The following is a 19,450-nucleotide window of genomic DNA, read 5'->3' on the forward strand; positions in this document are numbered from 1 at the left end:
AGGAGTTTTAGGTTGACTTAGTTCGATTTTGGCACTACGCTCCTTTGTTCTTTTTCGAAGATGCCAGTCGATGACTTAAGCCAGTAAAAAATGTATTAAAGGTGAGAATACATTTACAAGGCAACCGAATGTTGATCTGCTGTATTTTGACCCGGCGAAGCGCTTGCTTGAGATGATCGACACTTTGGTATTTTTTAGCGCCAAACTTGCTTGGCGGAGATTTTGGTGGCCATTGTGCGTCGGAAATAAAGCGGGGAACCTCATTTGGCTCGTGCTGAGTGCGATCGTGCTGACTCCTGTCGGAATGTCCAAGGTCTGCGGCCAAAATGTTTGCGTGCCCAAGGCTTTAATACACCCTCCAGAATATTTTCGCGATAATATTCGGCATTTGTTCTGATGTTACGTTCAATTAATACGAGTGGAGAGCGACCATCGGCTGTTATGGCGGCCCACACCATCATCATGGCCGGTGATTGAGTTCTGGTGGCCAACCGAAGGTGCACATTTTCAGCTGACCTCTTTGGCAAGTAAACACAATAATTTTGTTTGTTTACAAACTGCTGGACAACGAATGTTTTCCCATCGGAGAAAACCAAATTCGGCAGTTCACCACTTTCGGCCAAGCGAAGCAGCTCTTTAGCTCTTTTGAGTCTATTTTCTTTCTGTTGCAGTGTAAGTTCTTGCAATTTCAATGGCTTTACCCTGAGCTCATTTTTCCATATTCGCTGAATGGAATATTGCGATATGTTCAGCTCATGAGCAATTTTTCGGCCACTGGGACGCGGGTTTCGATCAAGTCGCTTCTGTACTTTTCGAACCATTTCTGTTGATGTGGCTGTTTTCTTTCGTCCACTTTCTTGACGTTGGGCTACGCTACGCTAGTATCACGGTAACGAGCGATGGTACGAGACACAAAAGATTTATTCACATTTAAACGCTGGAGTGCTTTAACGATAACCACTTGTGGTTTTCCAGCCAAATATAAAGAAATCACACTATCACGCTTGAATTCCATCACGAATATCTTTTTTTCTGCAAAATTCTCACCAAAATGCTAAACAATATAACATGGTAGAATCAAGGAGGTAAAATCATGCAATCATATGATTACAATTTTTTTCAAAAATTATTTATTTGACAACATTTCTTTGTCAAAATTTGTATTTAAAAATCCATTGTACATACAAAATCAGAGATGGGAACATGTTTTTATGTAGAGAAATGTGACAAGTTAAAATACAGAAAATGCAGAGATGGGTATGCTTTTTTGAAATGATTTTACCTTCTTAATTTTACCATGCAATATAATGAATTTTCATTGTTAACATAGCTGTTGTTGGTTGCAGTTTTTTCATAACAACCTGTAAACCTTTTTTGACTGACTTAAGTCAACTTGGTAGAATTAAGAAGGTAAAGTCATGCAATCATATGTATTAAATTTTTTCACAATTATTCATTCATTTATAAATCCGTTGTACATTCCCATTCCAGAGATGGGAACCTGCTTTTACATGCAGTGAAATTTGACAAGCTAAATTACAAAACATGAAAAGATAGGAATGCGTTTTGTGAAATTACTTAACCTTCTTAATTTTACCATGATTTTCCTTTTAATTTAGATAAAACAAATGTTTATGCGTTTATTTATCTTGCGAATTGTTGACAACACTAACAAGGATTTTGAAGAGAATATGCATGTTTGTGATACGTCGTACTGGGGAGAGAGAGAGAGCAAGAAAAACAATCCAGTCGCAATGATGAGAAGAAAACTCAGCTGTGTGTTTCTATTTCTATGTGGCCAACTTCCAGTTGTGACGTTTACAAATCTATGAATGAATATTTTCTGGAGTTCTGTTTCCAGTTAAGTGTCGATAACGTGCCGATAAGCATCACCGATTCAGAAATCCTCTTAGAAGATTAACCATTAAAAATTAATAAATTTAAACAGAAATTAAAGCTACTGTTTGACAGCGTTTGAAAAATGTTACCAATCTTTAGTAAGTAGTGTCCTTTAAATATTTGTTTTACGTTTTCAGTTGTCGTTGTTAACTTTTATATGCATATGCACATACAAACATGCTCAAGTATACATATGGCTAGAAACACCTATCACGACTCCGTTTTGCACAGTCAAATATCCATTTGTATATTGAAATGTTTAAATTAGAGTAAATTGCTATTGTTATTTAGGTAACTGCATATATTGGCGAGCGAAATATTTGTTAATACCATACACGCGAAGTGTATCTGTTTTCTATTTTTCTCTACATCTGGAGTGTGCAAGCGTTTTCTGAATACTTAAGTAACTGGGGTGGTGTGCATATTTTTATTAAAAAAAAAAAAACAACAACAACAACGTAAACAGGAAAGAACGTCTGTCGAAGGAGGATTATGGTATTGTAATTTTGTAAAACTAGAGAATGGAGATACTATTCCAAAAATAAACCAGTAAAGAAAGTCTTAAAGTCGGGTGGGGCCGACTTTATGATATCCTACAACACTTTGCTAATTTAGTAGAGCTCCACATAACAATTAACAGTTTTTATGGGAGAATTCAATCATACACGCTATGATTATAATTATAATTTAAAGTTCAAAAGACTAAATATGCCGAAGCACTTGTATCTTTTAAATTTGGACTTGTATTGCCCATTTGATATATATGGGAGCTATATCCAAATCTGAACCGATCTTAATAAAATTTAGCAAAAAAAAATTCTGAGCTGTATTCCATATATTTCCCTGAATATCGTTGTTACGGAGTGCATATTACGGCTGTGGGTAACAAATATAACAAATCGGATGAACACTATATATGGGAGCTATAGCTATATCTCAACCGATCTTCACTAAATTTGGCATACTAGCTTCTAGATTCAATTCGGTCGTAAGTGCCAAATTTCATCTCATATGGGCAAATATTAGACGTTTGGTGCACAATAAAAGGTAAATCGGATGAAGTTATATATGGGAGCTATATACAAAACTGAACCGATCTGGATAAAATTTAGCAAAGGTATTTCTGAGCTGCATTTGATATATTTCCCCAAATATTGTTGTTAAAATAACAAATCGGATGAACAATATATATTGGAGCTATAGCTATATATCTGAACCGATTTTCACGAAATTTTACGTACTAACTTCTAAACTAAATTCGGCCGTAAGTGCCACATTCCATCCCATTTGGTCTAATATTACACGTTTGGTGCACAATAAAAGGCAAATCGGACGAAGTTATATATGGGAGCTGTATCCAAATCTGTCGATAAAATTTAGCAAAGGTATTTCTGAGCTGTATTTGATACATTTCCCCAAATATTGTTGTTACAGAGTGTATATTACGGCTGCGGAGGACTAAAATAACAAATTGGATGAACAATATATATTGGAGCTATAGCTATATCTGAACCGATTTCGATCAAATTTGGCATACTTATTTTCAGGCTTAATTTGGTTGTATGTGCAAAATTGCATACTATTCGGGCTGATATTACACGTTTGGTGCACAATAAAAGGCAAATCGGGCGAAGATATATATGGGAGCTATATCTAAATTTTAACCGATTATCTCCAATTTCAATAGGGTTCGTCCTTGGGCCAAACAAATGATTTGTGCAAAATTTCATCTGGATCGGGTAATAAATGCGAACTGTAATTTTTTCACAAAAAACATGGACAGAGGGACGGACGGACGGACATGTATAAATCAACTCAGAATGTGATTCTATGCAGATCATCAAAAGGAACTATGGGTCTATCTAGTTTCCTTTTGCCTGCTACAAACAAATGCACAAAGACATAATACCCTGACCACCTTGTGGTGTAGGGTATAAAAAACAACAACAACGTAAACAGGAAAGAACGTCTGTCGAAGGAGTATTATGGTATTGCAATTTGTAAAACTAGAGAATGGAGATGCTATTCCAAAAATAAAACACTAAGGAAAGGGAAAAGTCAGCCGGGTCCGCATACCCTACACCACTATACACATTTAGCAGAGTTATCCCTAACAAATGTGCGGTTATATTGGGTGTTTGTAATTGGATAATATTACAATTGGGTGAAATTAAACAAGTAAAAAAAGCAGCTAAGTTCGGCCGGGCAGAACTTTTTATAACCTCCACCATTTGGAAGGAACTTGAAAATTTAAAAAAGAAAATCCGCCGAAAAATAGCGCTTAAATGAAAACCATCATATGGAAGCTATACAAAGACCTGGTGCTGCATAAGTACTTTTTTGTCATAGGATGTAGTAACGATTCCGAACTTTAAATACGAAATTTGAAACAGTTCAATTTTCTGTCTTAGGCTGTATTATCTATTATGAACTTCAAATACCAAATTTTAAAACAATTCCGCTGAATAATGTCGCTAAAATCATCAAAATAGGGAGGTACCATTATACGGGGGCTATACCAAAACGTGTACCTACATGGCCATTTTCAATACCAAAAGTCCTGCAGACATGATATACAGGGTGAGATAAAAAAAACTGCAACAAATTCAAGCGCCATCATTTTTTTAAATTTTATTGAATGAAAGCAAAAAAATAAGAATAAGTTTAGATTTGTTCGAATTGGTCACCTTTTGCACGAATTATAGCCTTCGAACGGCCAATGAAACCGTCACACCCTGCCCGAATGTTGCTCTGCGGTATTTTGGCCCATTCCCGGCGAAGCGCTTGCTTGAGGTAATCGACATTTTGGTATTTTTTAGTGCCAACCTTGCTTTCCAACATACTCCAGACACAATAGTCCAACGGATTGGTATCCGGAGAGGAACCTCATTTTGTAACCATTCTTGGGTGAGGCGTGCTGAGAGTCTGCGGCCAAAATGTTTTCGTGCCCAAGGCTTCAATACACCCTCCAGAATATTTTCGCGATAATATTCGACATTTATTCTGATGCCACAGTCGATGAATACAAGCGGAGAGCGAACATCGGCTGTTATGACGGCCCACACCAACCGAAGGTACACATTTTCAGCTGACCTCTTTGGCAAGTAAATACGATCATTTTGTTCTTTGTTTGCAAACGATTTGAATATAATTTGACAAACTTGTGCAAGTACATAAAAGGCTTGAAGTCAAGGCTAGGCATATTAATGACAAGTTATAATGGATAACGACGGCAGGATTTTAGCGCGGCTCTGTACTCCCTTTATGAAATGTTACAAAATATGCCTAGCCATGACTTCAAGCTTCTTATGTACTTGCAGCTTTACTTTTGTACCAAATTTAGTCACTCATATATGGGAGCTATATCCAAATCTTAACCAATTTCTAATTAATTTGTCAAATTTATTATTGGAACCAAATTCCGCCACAAATTATGAACTTCATACGTATCGTGTTTGGTGCATCAAATATTTGAAATCGGTCGAAAATATATATGGGAGCTATGTCCAAATCTGAATCGATTTCAATATAATTTGACAAATGTATATTCGTTTTAAATTCCGTTACACATTCCAAATTTCATTGAAATTAGAGATACATAACGTGTTTGGTACATCAAATACATGAAATCGGCCGAAAATGTATATGGGACCACCACAGTCTTCTGTGCTGAAGTCTGCTTATCACATGTTCTTATCTTATTTCATGTGGAGTCCACATTGTGGACTGTATTAAAAAGATCTCTGTTTAACAAATCTCTCTCATCTACATTAGTCTCTTTTATTTTAAAAATATGTTCACTTTTCAGTTATGTCGAACACAGTAATGGACCTTGGGCCATGTCAGCTATGTTTTCCTTAATCAAATATATTGTGTGTGGTTGATAGAATGGCTTTCAACCTCCCTCTCGAAAAAATATTGTCTCGGTTTCCCAACAATTTATTTCAACGCACACTGAGGTGCTCATTATTGCACAACTCTGATGTACTGCATTATTACTTGTTGCTTTTTTTGCTGATATTAATAAAGAAGAAACTGGTGTACTGAATGAGTAATACTTAAACTTATAAATAAAGCCAATAAGCAGACTTAAAACAAAAAAGAAATATAACTCTCTAAAAGCAGTTATGGCAATTTGTGAGCGTTTATAATACGTCAATTAAAAAAAATAAAATGTGAAAGATAGGATTATTTACAGAGCATTTATTCATGTCTTTATAAACATTTCGGCGGAATATTCCCCGCTATTGCCAAAAAACAAATGGCTAAGCATCTTTAAGCAACAGCGGCACAGCTATCAAAAACACAAAACGAATACAATAAATGTAATAGCGTTCTCGCCGCCACTCTTTCTCTCCATCCACTCTCTCCGCGTTTAATTTCACAGTTGTGTGGTGTTGTTGGATGAATTCGGTTCATAAGCTGGGGGGTTCTTGTTCACCTAAAAAAAAAACAATTCCAAACCATCAACGCTCCGCCAGAACGGAACAAAACAGTTTGGAACAAAGACATTTCAGCTGACGTTGCCTCAGTGGCTTATTTGTTGTGCTTTAGTAGGGTATAGAAAAATAATCTTTTTTAAATAAATTCCGGTTCCACTGCTTCTTGCTAAAAATTCTGCAGCCGAAAAAATACCTATATAATATTCCATATTTATCTCTCTTTTCACGCAGCCATATTTCAAGGTAAGTTGAATAAATTTATTTTTTTAATTTTTTAACGGTAAAAACGCTTATCGTCGCCGAGATGTTTTCTTTTTTTTTTGTAAACAAGTGTATGGAGTAGGGTACCCACACGTACTTTTGAATATTCCATATGTTTTTACTATTTACAATGTAGAATTTGTTCCATATTATCGATTGAACACTTTAGCCACGAACGTAGCTAGATGAATGGACAACAATATTGTTTTTGTTTTTATTAATTTTTGGATATTTCTTTATTTGCGATAGACAAACACACACATTCACGCAACGTTTATTAGAAATTCAACAGAACGTTTGGAGATAGGGAGAAGAGTTCTTATTTGACATTGAGAGATTTTTGTTGTTTATGTATTTTTGTGGAGATAACAAGCGAACGATGATTCAAAGAGAATTATTGTTATTCTCTTCATAGGTATTTATTTCTCTTTATCTGCTTGTGTAAGGGTTGCCGAAAGTTTGTTTTTTAAAGAAACTAAAAGTTGGCAACGCGACGATGTATGAAAAAAATCACACCTTTTTAGACAAAGATAAAATTGGGTAATACGGCTTAAAAAATGTTCAAATTCAATGCACATGCTAGAAAGGCACTAAATAAGGCTAGGGGAATTTTTATTTCTTTTTTAAAATGCTTAAATAAATGATTTTTTTTTTAAATTAAGTTTGATATTGTACGAGACTTGTATAAAAGTACGTTTACATACAAAATATCGGGCATATCATAGAAATGAATTACAATTGAAAGTGAAATTAATTCCGTATTTAGCTTAGCTCAGCGTATAATACAAGGTGAGATGAAAAAAATGCAACCAGCTTCAGATTGCTGTCATTTCAAAGCCCAGCTGTTAAAATTATTCCAGTGACAGCTCATTATATTTTTTACAATTGTACCAAAGCATTTTTGTTAGAATTTTTCAGAAAAAAAAGGTTATCCTTGATGGAATTCAAGCGTGATAGTCTGATTTCTTTATATTTGGCTGTAAAACCACAAGTGGCTATCGTTAGAACACTCCAGCATTTAAATGTGAATAAATCTTTTGTGTCTCGTACCATCGCTCGTTAGCGTGATACTAATAGCGTAGCCCGACGTCAAGGAAGTGGACTGAAGAAAACAGCAACATCAGCAGAAATGGTTCGAAAAGTAGCCCGCGTCGCAGTGGCCGAAAAATGGCTCGTGAACTGAACATATCGCAATATTCCATTCGGCAAATATTAAAAAATCAGCTCAGGGTAAAGCCATTCAAATTCCAAAAAGTGCAAAAACTTACACCGCAACAGAAAGAAAATCGACTCAAAAGAGCTGGAGAGTCGCTTCGCTTGGCCGAAAGTGGTGATCTGCCGAATTTGGTTTTTTCCGATGAGAAAACCTTCGTTGTCCAGCAGCTTGTAAACAAACAAAATGATCGTGTTTACTTGCCAAAGAGGTCAGCTGAAAATGTGCACCTTCGGTTGGCCACCAGAACTCAAGCGCCGGCCATGGTGATGGTGTGGGCCGCCATAACAGCCGATGGTCGCTCTCCACTCGTATTAATCGACCGTGACATCAGAATAAATGCCGAATATTATCGCGAAAATATTCTGGAGGGTGTATTAAAGCCTTGGGCACGCAAACATTCTGGCCGCAGACCTTGGACATTCCAACAGGACTCAGCACCATCGCACTCAGCTCGCGCCACCCAAGAATAGTTACAAAATGAGGTTGCTCGCTTCATTTCCAGCGCACAATGGCAACCAAATTCTCCGGATACCAATCCGTTGGACTATTGTGTTTGGAGTATTTTGAAAAGCAAGGTTGGCACTAAAAAATACCAAAGTTTCGATCACCGAGAATGGGTCAAAATACCGCAGAGCAACATTCGGGCAGAGTGTGACGGTTTGATCGCCCATTTGAGGACCATAGTTCGTGCCAAAGGTGACCAATTCAAACAAATCTAAACTTATTCAAAATTTGATGCTATTTCCGAAAATTTTTTCTTTAATTCAATTTAAAAAAAATGTAAAACTTATGGCGTTTAACTTTGTTGCATTTTTTTTATCTCACCCTATAAAGTGATGGGCCATATAGACATTCTGTTATTGAATAGTGACGTGTTAGCCGTTCTAAGTCTGCGCGTAATGTTATGGGATAGGCGTACTGCTGAAGCAAAGGTAATGTAGTGAAAGGTAATACGTTGGGTTTTTTCGGCATATTTATACCCTACACCACAAGGTGGTCAGGGTATTATGTCTTTGTGCATTTGTTTGTAGCCGGCAAAAGGAAACGAGATAGACCCATAGTTCCCTTTGATGATCTGCATAGAATCACATTCTGAGTCGATTTATGCATTTCCGTCCGTCCGTCTGTCCATGCATTTTTGTAAACAAAGTACAGTTCGCATTTATTGCCCTATCCCGATGAAATTTTGCACAAATCATTTGTTTGGACCAAGGACGAACCCTACTGAAATTGGAGATAATCGGTCAAAATGTAGATATAGCCCCCTTACATATCTTCGTTCGATTTCCTTCAATTGTTCACCGAACGTGTAATATCAGCCCGAATAGTATGGAATTTTGCACATACAACCACACTAGGCCTTAAAATAAGTATGCCAAATTTGATCGAAATCGGTTCAGATATAGCTATAGCTCCCATATATATTGTTCATCCGATTTGTTATTTTAGTCCTCCGCAGCCGTAATATGCACTCTGTAACAACAATATTTGGGGAAATATATCAAATACAGCTCAGAAATACATTTGCTAAATTTTATCAAGATCGGTTCAGATTTGTATATATCTCCCATATATAACTTCGTCCGATTTACCTTTGATTGTGCACCAAACGTCTAATATTTGCCCAAATAGGATGAAATTTGGCACTTACGACCGAATTGAGTCTAGAAACTAGTATGTCAAAGTTGGTGAAAATCGGTTCAGATATAGCTATATCTCCCATATATAATGTTCATCCGATTTGTAATATTTGTTACCCACAGCCGTAATATGCACTCCGTAACAACGATATTCAGTGAAATATCTTAAATACAGCTCAGAAATATCTTTGCCGAATTTTATTGAGATCGGTTCAGATTTCGATTTAGCTCCCATATATATCTTTATCCGATTTCAAATCAAGTCCGAATTTAAAAGATACAAATGCTTCGGCATATTTAGTCTTTTGAACTTTAAATTATAATTATAACCATAGCGTGTGTGATTGAATTCTCCCATAAAAACGTTTAATTGTCATACGGAGCTCTACTAAATTAGCAAAGTGGTGTAGGGTATCATAAAGTCGGCCCCGCCCGACTTTAAGGCTTTCTTTACTGGTTTTGAAGTGGGTTAGGACAGGCGATGGAAGAAAATAAGACCGCGGTCCAGAGATGTATTATCGATGGATATAAAGAGTTTCAAATAGCATACTTTGGTGATTATTAATTCTTTAGAAAATATTTATAAAATAAGATATAACTTCAGAACAGCCTCAATCAATTGTTAATATTAAGAAAAATATCATATCATGTTAATATCTATGATTATTAAGACAAGCAGGTTACCCAAGGATTTCATAACCGACAACAATTAAATAAGATTAGATATATAAGTCTACCTTTTGTCCACAGATGTCACATTCCTTTCAATTATTGTATTATTATTATTATTATTTTCTATCGTAAGTAATACCTCATAAGCATATTCCATAATAACACTACCTAACCTGCCGTAAGAAAATTTCCATTGTAATACCTTCCGATGCATCAGAAGTTCACTAAACTCATAAATCACCATAGATAGCTTTAAACTTTTATGGATCGTCAAGCCATCAGTGGTTATCAGTTAAAACGCAATATACATATGACACAGATAGTTGCCCATTGCCTGTATTCCTAAATAACCATGTCGTTTGGCTGTCCACCTTTCCATATTTATACACCGCTTGCTTGCAACTGATAGCTAATTGCCGGTATGTAAAACGGCCAGTGATTCAATTATATAACAAAGAAAAAAATATATAATTTTTTTCTACTGCTATTCGCCTGTGATGATATTCTTCCAAATGCATTGAAATGCAGCCAAGGTTTGTGCGGCATAGAAGCAACAAATCGTGATTCCCTTTTGCGAAAGCCAATATTTAATAACACGGCGCATGGCTGTTGAAACTGAAGGTATTCTCGGTTGGATGAAGTCAACTAATAACAGCTGGTGGAAGTGTGATGTTCGTAGTAACAACGGCACACCTATGTATTTTGATACCCAAGTGATAAACACGGTTCATCAAGCAGAATAATATAAATCCCTAAAAAGACCTAAATAATGATTGCTGTAATCTTTCAACCCATTTCTTTAAGGTCCCTAACATTTATAATGAGTAGATGAACATTTACGTATACAATTGTATCAGTTCTCCCATGGTAGAAATTCTACCATGAGTTTTCCGATTTCCAAAAAAAAAATCTACTTATCTTCTTATTAGAAAAATATATATATAAAATGTACCAAAGAAATATTAAAAACAAATTTTCCGCTAACAAAAATAGTCAAATGGTTCTGACTGAAGCAGAATCCGAATCAGACGAATCTGTTGATTTTGACTGTATTATTTCTCCACATGCAGATGCATCTCAATATGATGATATTTTTAAAAAGAACAAGTAAAAAAGCTGAAAGTTCGCCCGGGCCGAACTTTGAATACCCTTCACCATTTGGAACGAATTTGGCAATTCTGAAAAACAATACAATCCGTTAAAAATTCTGTTAAAATCTTAAAAATACCGAATGTAGCCGTATATTAGGGTCTATACGACGACATGGACCTGCATAAGTAACATTTGTCATAAGCCATCACAACATTCAAATGTGAAACTTAGAAAAAAATCGGTGAATAATGTAGCTAAAGTCATCAAAATACCGATTATCCGGAAGTACCGTTATATGAGGGCTATACGAAGGCTTGGACCTGCACAAACAGTTTTCTGTCTAAGGCTGTAGTATTCACTACGAACGTCAAACACCAAATTTAAAACAATCCCTGTGAATAATGTCGCTAAAATCATAAAATAGCGAATATAGGGAGGCATATACGAAGACGTGGACCTGCACAGACAAGTTTCTGTCTTAGGTTGTAGTATCCATTTCGAACTTCAAATGCCAGGTACCGTTATATTGCGAGGTACCGTTATATGCGGGCTATACGACCTGGGGGCTATATAGACCTGCATAGACAATTTTCTGCCTTAGGCTGTAGTATTCATTACGAACGTCAAACACCAAATTTAAAACAATCCCGGTGAATAATGTCGCTAAAATTTTCTGTCTTAGGCTTTAGTATTCATTGCGAACTTCAAATACCAAATTTGAAACAATTCCGGTGAATAATGTCGCTAAAATCATCAAAATACCGAATATCGGGAGGTACCGTTATATGGGGGCTATATGGACCTACATGGCCCATTTACGAACTTAACCTGCCTACTGGCAAAATATACATTTGTGCAAAATTTTAGCCTTCTACCTCTATTCGTTGAGAAGATAGCGTGATTACAACAGACAGACAGACGAACATGGCTAAATTGTCTTAGAATTTTACGCTGATCAAGAATATATATATATATATATATATATATATATATATATATATATATATATATATATATATATATATATATATATATATATATATATATATATATATATATATATATATAAATATATATATATATTGTTGGGTCTGACATGAGTATTTCGAGGAGTTGCAAACGGAATACCAAAGTTAATATACCCTCCATAGTATGCTGGAGGATATAAAAATAAATTACAAAATTTGCAACGGTTGTTGTAAATAAAGGTGGTATATCAGTATGATGGAAAAGGTGAGAATTTCTAACTTTCCATTCGCATATGGGTAATTTTTTTATGATTTCAGTTTTCGAAAACCAGTATAAAGCTCAAATTATATAAACCATCTACTAAGTGTACATAACTTGGACGTGAAATCTTTAAATAGCCAGAAAAGTTCGAAAATTGCACCAAATGCATTTGAATCCTCAACAAGTTGTAACAATAAGCATCGCAATGGTCGTCGTGTTGCCGGAATGTGCTGCTGGGAATGGTAACCGTTTAAAATCGTTGAAAGGCCAGGTTTCAGAAATTAGTATCTCTTTTTAAACCCATAGATAGAATAATAGCTAGGACGGCGTTAAACGATGTTTATAACATATACAGGGTGAGATAAAAAAAAACTGCAACAAAGTCAAATGCCATAATTTTTACATTTTTGTTTAAATTTTATTGAATGAAAGCTAAAAATGTCGGAGATGGCATCAAACTTTAGGATAACGAACAGGAATTATGGCCTTCAAACGGCCAATGAAACCGTCACACGCTGTCCGCATGTTGCTCTGTGGTATTTTGATCCATTCCCGACACTTTGGTATATCTTAGTACCAACCTTGCTTTCCAAAATACTCCAGACACAATAGTCCAACAGATTGGTATCCGGAGATTTTGGTGGCCATTGGGCGCTGGAAATGAAGCGAGGAACCTCATTTTGTAACCATTCTTGGGTGGCGGGTGCTGAGTCCTGTTGGTCGATTTATACGAGCGGAGAGCGACCATCGGCTGTTATGGCAGCCCACACCATCACCAAGGCCAGCGCTTGAGTTGTGGTGGCCAACTGAAGGTGCAAATTTTCAGCTGACCTCTTTGGCAAGTAAACATGATCATTTTGTTTGTTTACAAACTGCTGGACAACGAATGTTTTCTCATCGGAGAAAACCAAATTTGGCAGTTCTCCACTTTCGGCCAAGCGAAGCAACTCTTTAGCTCTTTTAAGTCCATTTTCTTTCTATTGCGTAGTAAGTTTTTGCACTTTTTGGAATTTCAATGGCTTTACCCCGAGCTCATTTTTCAATATTTTTCGAATGGATTATTGCGATATGTTCACCTCACGAAATTCTGAATCAAGTTTGACATCTTTACCAAGTAAAGGTGAATTTTTGAAAGATGAAAGATACGAACTAGTAATTTCTCTTGTGTTAATTCTTTTGTGTCCCTGTGCACATGATCCTCCTTCCACCACACCTCTTGTCTTCAGACTTGTCTAGTCTCCATAACTTCAATTGTCCACAATTTTTATAACCTCCTCCATTCTATGGAGGGTATATTAACTTTGTCATTCCGTTTGTAACTTCTCGAAATATTCATAATAGGCCCTACATATTCTGGATCAGCGTAAAATTCTAAGACGATTTAGCGATGTCCGCCTGTCTGTTGTAATCACGCTATCTTTCGAGCGAATTGAGATAGAAGGCTAAGATTTTGCATACATGCATAGTTTACCAGTGGGCAGGTTAAGCTCGTAAATGGGCCATGTCGGTCTACGTTTTCGTATAGCCCCCATATAACGGTACCTCCCGATATTCGGTATTTTGGTGATTTCAGCAACATTTTTAACCGGAATCGTTTCAAATTTCGTACTGGAAGATCCTAATCGGTACTAAAACCTGTGGCAAAAAATTTTGTATGCAGGTTCCGAGCTTCGTATATCCCCCATATAACGGTACCTCCCGATATTCGGTATTTCGATGATTTTTGCGACATTATTTAGAATTATTTCGAATTTCGTATTTGATGTTCGTAATGGGTACTAGAGCCTATGACAAGAATTTGTATATGAAGGTCCACGTCTTCATATAGCCCCCCATATAACGGTACCTCCCGATATTCGATATTTTAATGATTTCAGCAACACTATTCACCGGAATCGTTTAAAATTTCGTACTGGAAGATCCTAAGGGGGTACTAAAACCTGTGGCAAAAAAAAATTGTATGCAGGTCCGCGTCTTCGTATAGCCTCCATATGACGTTACCTCCCGATACTCCGTATTTTCATGATTTTTGCGACATTATTCACCGGAATTGTAACAAATTCCGTATTTGGAGTTTGTAATGGGCACTACAGCCTATGACAAAAAAAATCGTATGCAGGTCCACGTCTTCGTATAGTACCCATATAACGGTTTTCATTTAAGTTGTAGTTTTCGGATTTTTTTTTTTTTGAAAATTCTCAATTTTCTTCGAAATGGTGGAGGATATTAAAAGCTCGACCCGACCGAACTTAGCTGCTTTTTTACTTCTTTTTTATTTCAAATATATGGAATTCGATTTTTTTTCTCCAAAATTTTCTTCGAATGTAAATCCACATTTTTATGTGACCGACCCATCTAATGCAGAACAAGTAAAAAGGCAGTAAGTTCGGCCGGGCCGAACTTTGAATATCCTCCACCATTTGGAACGAATTAGAAAATTTTCAATAAAATAAAATTTATTGAAAATTCTGTTAAAATCTTTAAAATACCTAGTATCGGAAGGTGCCGATATATGGGGGGATTTTCGATATTGTGGACTTATATGTAGACAAATCCCTATCAGGGGTTAAAGTGCTCACAAAAAACTCCTTGTGTGGATTTTCAGATAATTCCATTGGAAAATGTGGCTAAAATCATCAAAATACCGAATATCGAACTTGACCTGCCTGCAGACAAAAGAGAGATCTGTGCAAAGTTTTAGCTTCCTATCTTAATTCGTTTAGGCTGTAGCGTGATCAGAACAGACGGACAGACGGACAGACGGTCGGGCATGGGTAAATCGTCTTAGAATTTTACGCTGATCAAGAATATATATATTTTCTTGGGTCTAAAATGATTATTTCGATGAGTTACAAACGGAATGACGAACTTAATAAACCCTCCATACTATGTATGGTGGGGGGCATAAAAAACTATAAACAAATGCGCTGTGGAACAAGTGATTAACGCCAAAGAGTTGTTGTTGTATATGAATTCACATATTTATACACCCCCCTAGTTTACGACGCTACCAATGGTGACGGAACGACATAACACATTGTAGCATTCCCGACCTGCCATTTGGCCACAATAATTGTTATGACCGGTGCCGGTCATTACGCTAAACACAATTCGCCATTAACAATTATTAAATAAAAATACTAGAAATATTGCAACTCGCCACCCCCCTCACTTCAGTGGTGTTTGGCGGTGGTGGGGTAACAAAACAAAAACAACAACAATGAGGGAGACGACGACGATGACATAAATGTCCGCAAAACCAAATTCCCATTTTAATAACAAACGTTGACGGATGACCAAGTACAGTTCTCATGATTAAGAGTTTTGCTATTGTGACCGGCTGGACAATGGAATGCGCCTTCGTTTTCATCTTCGAAAATTCAATTTGAAGCGAATAACTTGGTGCTGCCCGTCAACAACATTAAAATGCAATGAATGAATGAAAATTATATTTATGTCCAGTTTTTTTTTTTATAAATATTTTTTTATGACAACTTTTGGCTTTGTTGTCGTTTTTTTTTTTTGTGGGGGTACCTACAGCTTCAATTGTCGTTGAATATCCCCAGCTGTGAATTCCACTGATGGATTGTGTGTGCCTGCATGATATATTCAATAATTATTTATTATATGAGAAATTCCATGGATTTTTATTGGAAACATTTGTGATGTGATTTTCCTATATTGAATGAGTATTTTAGCAACTTCAGACTGCTGTCATTTCTAAGCCACTCGTCCGACAGCTATTAAAATTATTCCAGTGACAACTTATTATATAGAGCACTCCAGCATTTAAATGTGAATCTTTTGTGCCTCGCTCATTACCGTGGTGCTGGTAGCGTAGCCAGACGTCAAGGAAGTCGACGGAAGAAAACAGCCACATCAGCAGAAATGGTTCGAAAAGTAAAGAAGCGACTTGATCGAAACCTGCGTCGCAGTGGCCGAAAAATGGCTCGTGGTTTACCATTCGGCAAATATTGAAAAAAATGAATTCGGGATAAAGCCATTGAAATTCCAAAAAGTGCAAGAACTTACACCGTAAGAGAAAGAAATCAGTAAAGAAAGTCTTATAGTCGGGCGGGCCGACTTTATGATACCCTAGACCACTTTGCTAATTTAGTAGAGCTCCACATAACAAATAAAAGTTTTTTATGGGCGAATTCAATCATACAGGCTATGATTATAATAATACTATACAGTTCAAAAGACTAAATATGGCGAAGCATTTTTATCTTTTAAATTCGGACTTGTATTGCCCATTTGATTTATATATGGGAGCTATATCCAAATCTGAACCGAAAATTTGGCAAAGATATTTCTGAGCTGTATTTGATATATTTCCCTGAATATCGTTGTTACGGAGTGCATATTACGGCTGTGGGTAACAAATATAAGAAATCGGATGAACAATATGTATGGGAGCTATAACTATATCTGAACCGATCTTCGCCAAATATGACATATAAGCTTCTAGACTCAATTCGGTCGTAAGTGCTACATTCCACCCCATTTGGGCAAATATTAGACGTTTGGTGCACAATCAAAGGTAAATCGGACGAAGTTATATATGGGAGATATATACAAATCTGAACCGATCTTGATAAAATTTGGCAAAGGTATTTCTGAGCTATATTTGATAAATTTCCTCAAATATTATTGTTACAGAGTGCATATTACGGCTGCGTAGGATTAAAATAACAAATCGGATGAACAATGTATATTGGAGCCATAGCTATATCTGAACCGATTTCGATCAAATTTGGCATACCTTTTTTTAGGACTAATTTGGTTGTATGTGCAAAATTCCATACTATTCGGGCTGATATTACACGTTTGGTGCACAATAAAAGGCAAATCGGACGAAGATATATATGGGAGCTATATCTAAATTTTTAGGGCTCGTCCTTGGGCCAAACAAATGATTTGTGCAAAATTTCATCTGAATCGGGTAATAAATGCGAACTGTACTTTGTTTACAAAAATACATGGACAGACGGACGGACGAACATGCATAAATCGATTCAGAATGTGATTCTATGCAGATCATCAAAAGGAACTATGGGTCTATCTCGTTTCCCTTTGCCTGTTACAAAGAAATGCACAAACAAATGACCACCTTGTGGTGTAGGGTATAGGTAGACTCAAAAGTTGCTTCGTTTGGCCGAAAGTGGTGAACTGCCGAATTTGGTTTTCTGGAATGAGAAAACATTTGCAACAGTTGTCCAGCAGCAGCTTGTAAACAAACAAAATTATCGTGTTTACTTGCCAAAGGAATCAACTGAAAATGTGCACCTTCGGTTGGCCACCAGAACTCAAGCGTCTGCCATGGTGATGGTGTGGGCCGCCACACCGTGGCATCAGAATAAATGCCGATTATTATCGCGAAAATATTCTGGATGGTGTATTGAAGCCATTTAGCCGCAGACCTTGGACATTCCAATAGGACTCAGCACCATCGCACTCAGCACGCGCCACCCAAGAATGGTTACAAAATGAGGTTCCTCGCTTCATTTTCAGCACACAATGACCATCAAAATCTCCGGATAACAATCCGTTTGACTATTGTGTCTGGAGTAGTTTGAGAAGCAAGGTTAGCACTAAAAAATACCAAAATGTCGATTACCTCAAGCAAGCGTTTCACCGTGAATGGACCAAAATACCACAGAGCAATATTCGGGCAGCGTGTGACGGTTTCATTGGCCGTTTGAAGGCCATAACTCGTGCCAAAGTTGACCAATTCGAACAAATCTAAACTTATTCTAAAATTTGATGCTATTTCCGACATTTTTTGATTTTATTCAATAAAATTAAAAAAAATGTAAAAAATAAGGCGTTGAACTTCGTTGCAGTTTTTTTATCTCACCCTGTATAGTCCCCATATAACTTAACCCCCCCAAAATGCGGTATTTTGATGATTTTAGCCACATTTTTCAATGGAATTATCTGAAAATCCACACAAGGAGTTCCTTGTGGGTACTTTAAGCCTCGGAAGAAAATTATGTATATAGGTCTACGATATCGTATATCTCCCATTTAACGGTACCTCCCGATATTCGGTATTTTGATAATTTCAGCCAAAATTTTCAATGAAATTGTCTTAAAATCCACAAACAGGAGTTCCTTGTGAGTATATTACCCCCTGGAAGAGGGTTGTTTATATAGGTCCACGATATCATATATTCCTATATAAAAGTTCCTGCCGATATTCAGTATTTTGATGATTTTAGCCAAATTTTTGTATGGAATTATCTGAAAATCCACACAAGGTGTTTTTTGTAAGTAATTTATCTTCCATACCGGTACCTCCCGTTATTCGGTATTTTGATGATTTGTGCGACATTATTGGCCGGAATTGTTTAAAATTTCGTATACAAAGTACGAAACCCTATGACACATATTACTAATGCAGGATCAAGTCCTCGTATGGCCCCCATATAACGGGTTTCATTTGAGCCGTATTTTTCGATGGATTTTTTTTTTCGAATTTTCAAGTTTCTTCCAAATTGTGGTATTTAATACTTTAGGTAATTAAACTATATTTCCTCCCCCTTTCGTGATATTTTAACACTTCTGATTTCCTTTTGTATAGCACTTCCGCAATAGCTTGATAAAAATATTATTTAAATTCCAAATTCGAAATTGCCCATATATAGTAATAAACGTCTATTCAAAACGATGCCAAAGCTTTTCTGAGAGTTTTTGTTTTGTTTTCAAGTTTATAATCATTTAAATGAATCTATTAAAACAAAAACTCAATTTGCAATAATTAATGATGTATTCATTCATTGTTTCCAGTTTTCGAAGTGGTCGTCACATAATCGTACTTACATACTTACGACGTACATGAACATTCTTTAAGAATGAATAATAAATAATTGTAATTGGCCCGGCTGGTTGTTTTCTTTGGTTTGTTGTAGTATTTAATGTAGAATGGTGGGAAATGTATAATTTCTCATCACAGGGATTTGTGTAGACATATTAATTCTTAGTTTACTACGTTT

General features: G+C 36.3%; 1 protein-coding gene and 1 long non-coding RNA gene across 3 annotated transcripts in view; one reads left to right on the top strand and one right to left on the bottom strand.

Annotated features, from left to right (window-relative positions):
* The first annotated feature begins 1,865 nt into the window (after positions 1-1,865).
* The window catches only part of LOC101892876 (plasma membrane ascorbate-dependent reductase CYBRD1), a 65,238-nt gene continuing 47,653 nt past the window's right edge, over positions 1,866-19,450 (top strand). Inside the window, exon 1 of one of the 2 annotated variants that reach the window (XM_059131577.1) lies at positions 1,866-1,997. In XM_059131577.1, coding sequence (XP_058987560.1) covers positions 1,982-1,997 — 16 coding nt within the window. In that variant the 5' untranslated portion in view covers positions 1,866-1,981. Of the gene's footprint in view, positions 1,998-6,313; positions 6,585-19,450 lie in introns of those variants that run through there. The other variant, XM_059131578.1, reaches the window with a different exon arrangement.
* LOC109614167 (uncharacterized) lies at positions 6,083-6,855 on the bottom strand. Its single transcript, XR_002195412.2, has 2 exons — positions 6,700-6,855; positions 6,083-6,340 (listed from the first exon to the last, which is right to left on the bottom strand). It is a non-coding gene; the product is annotated as an uncharacterized LOC109614167 (long non-coding RNA).

This window comes from Musca domestica, unplaced genomic scaffold (assembly GCF_030504385.1).
Source record: "Musca domestica strain aabys unplaced genomic scaffold, Musca_domestica.polishedcontigs.V.1.1 9, whole genome shotgun sequence".
Lineage (NCBI taxonomy): Eukaryota > Metazoa > Arthropoda > Insecta > Diptera > Muscidae > Musca > Musca domestica.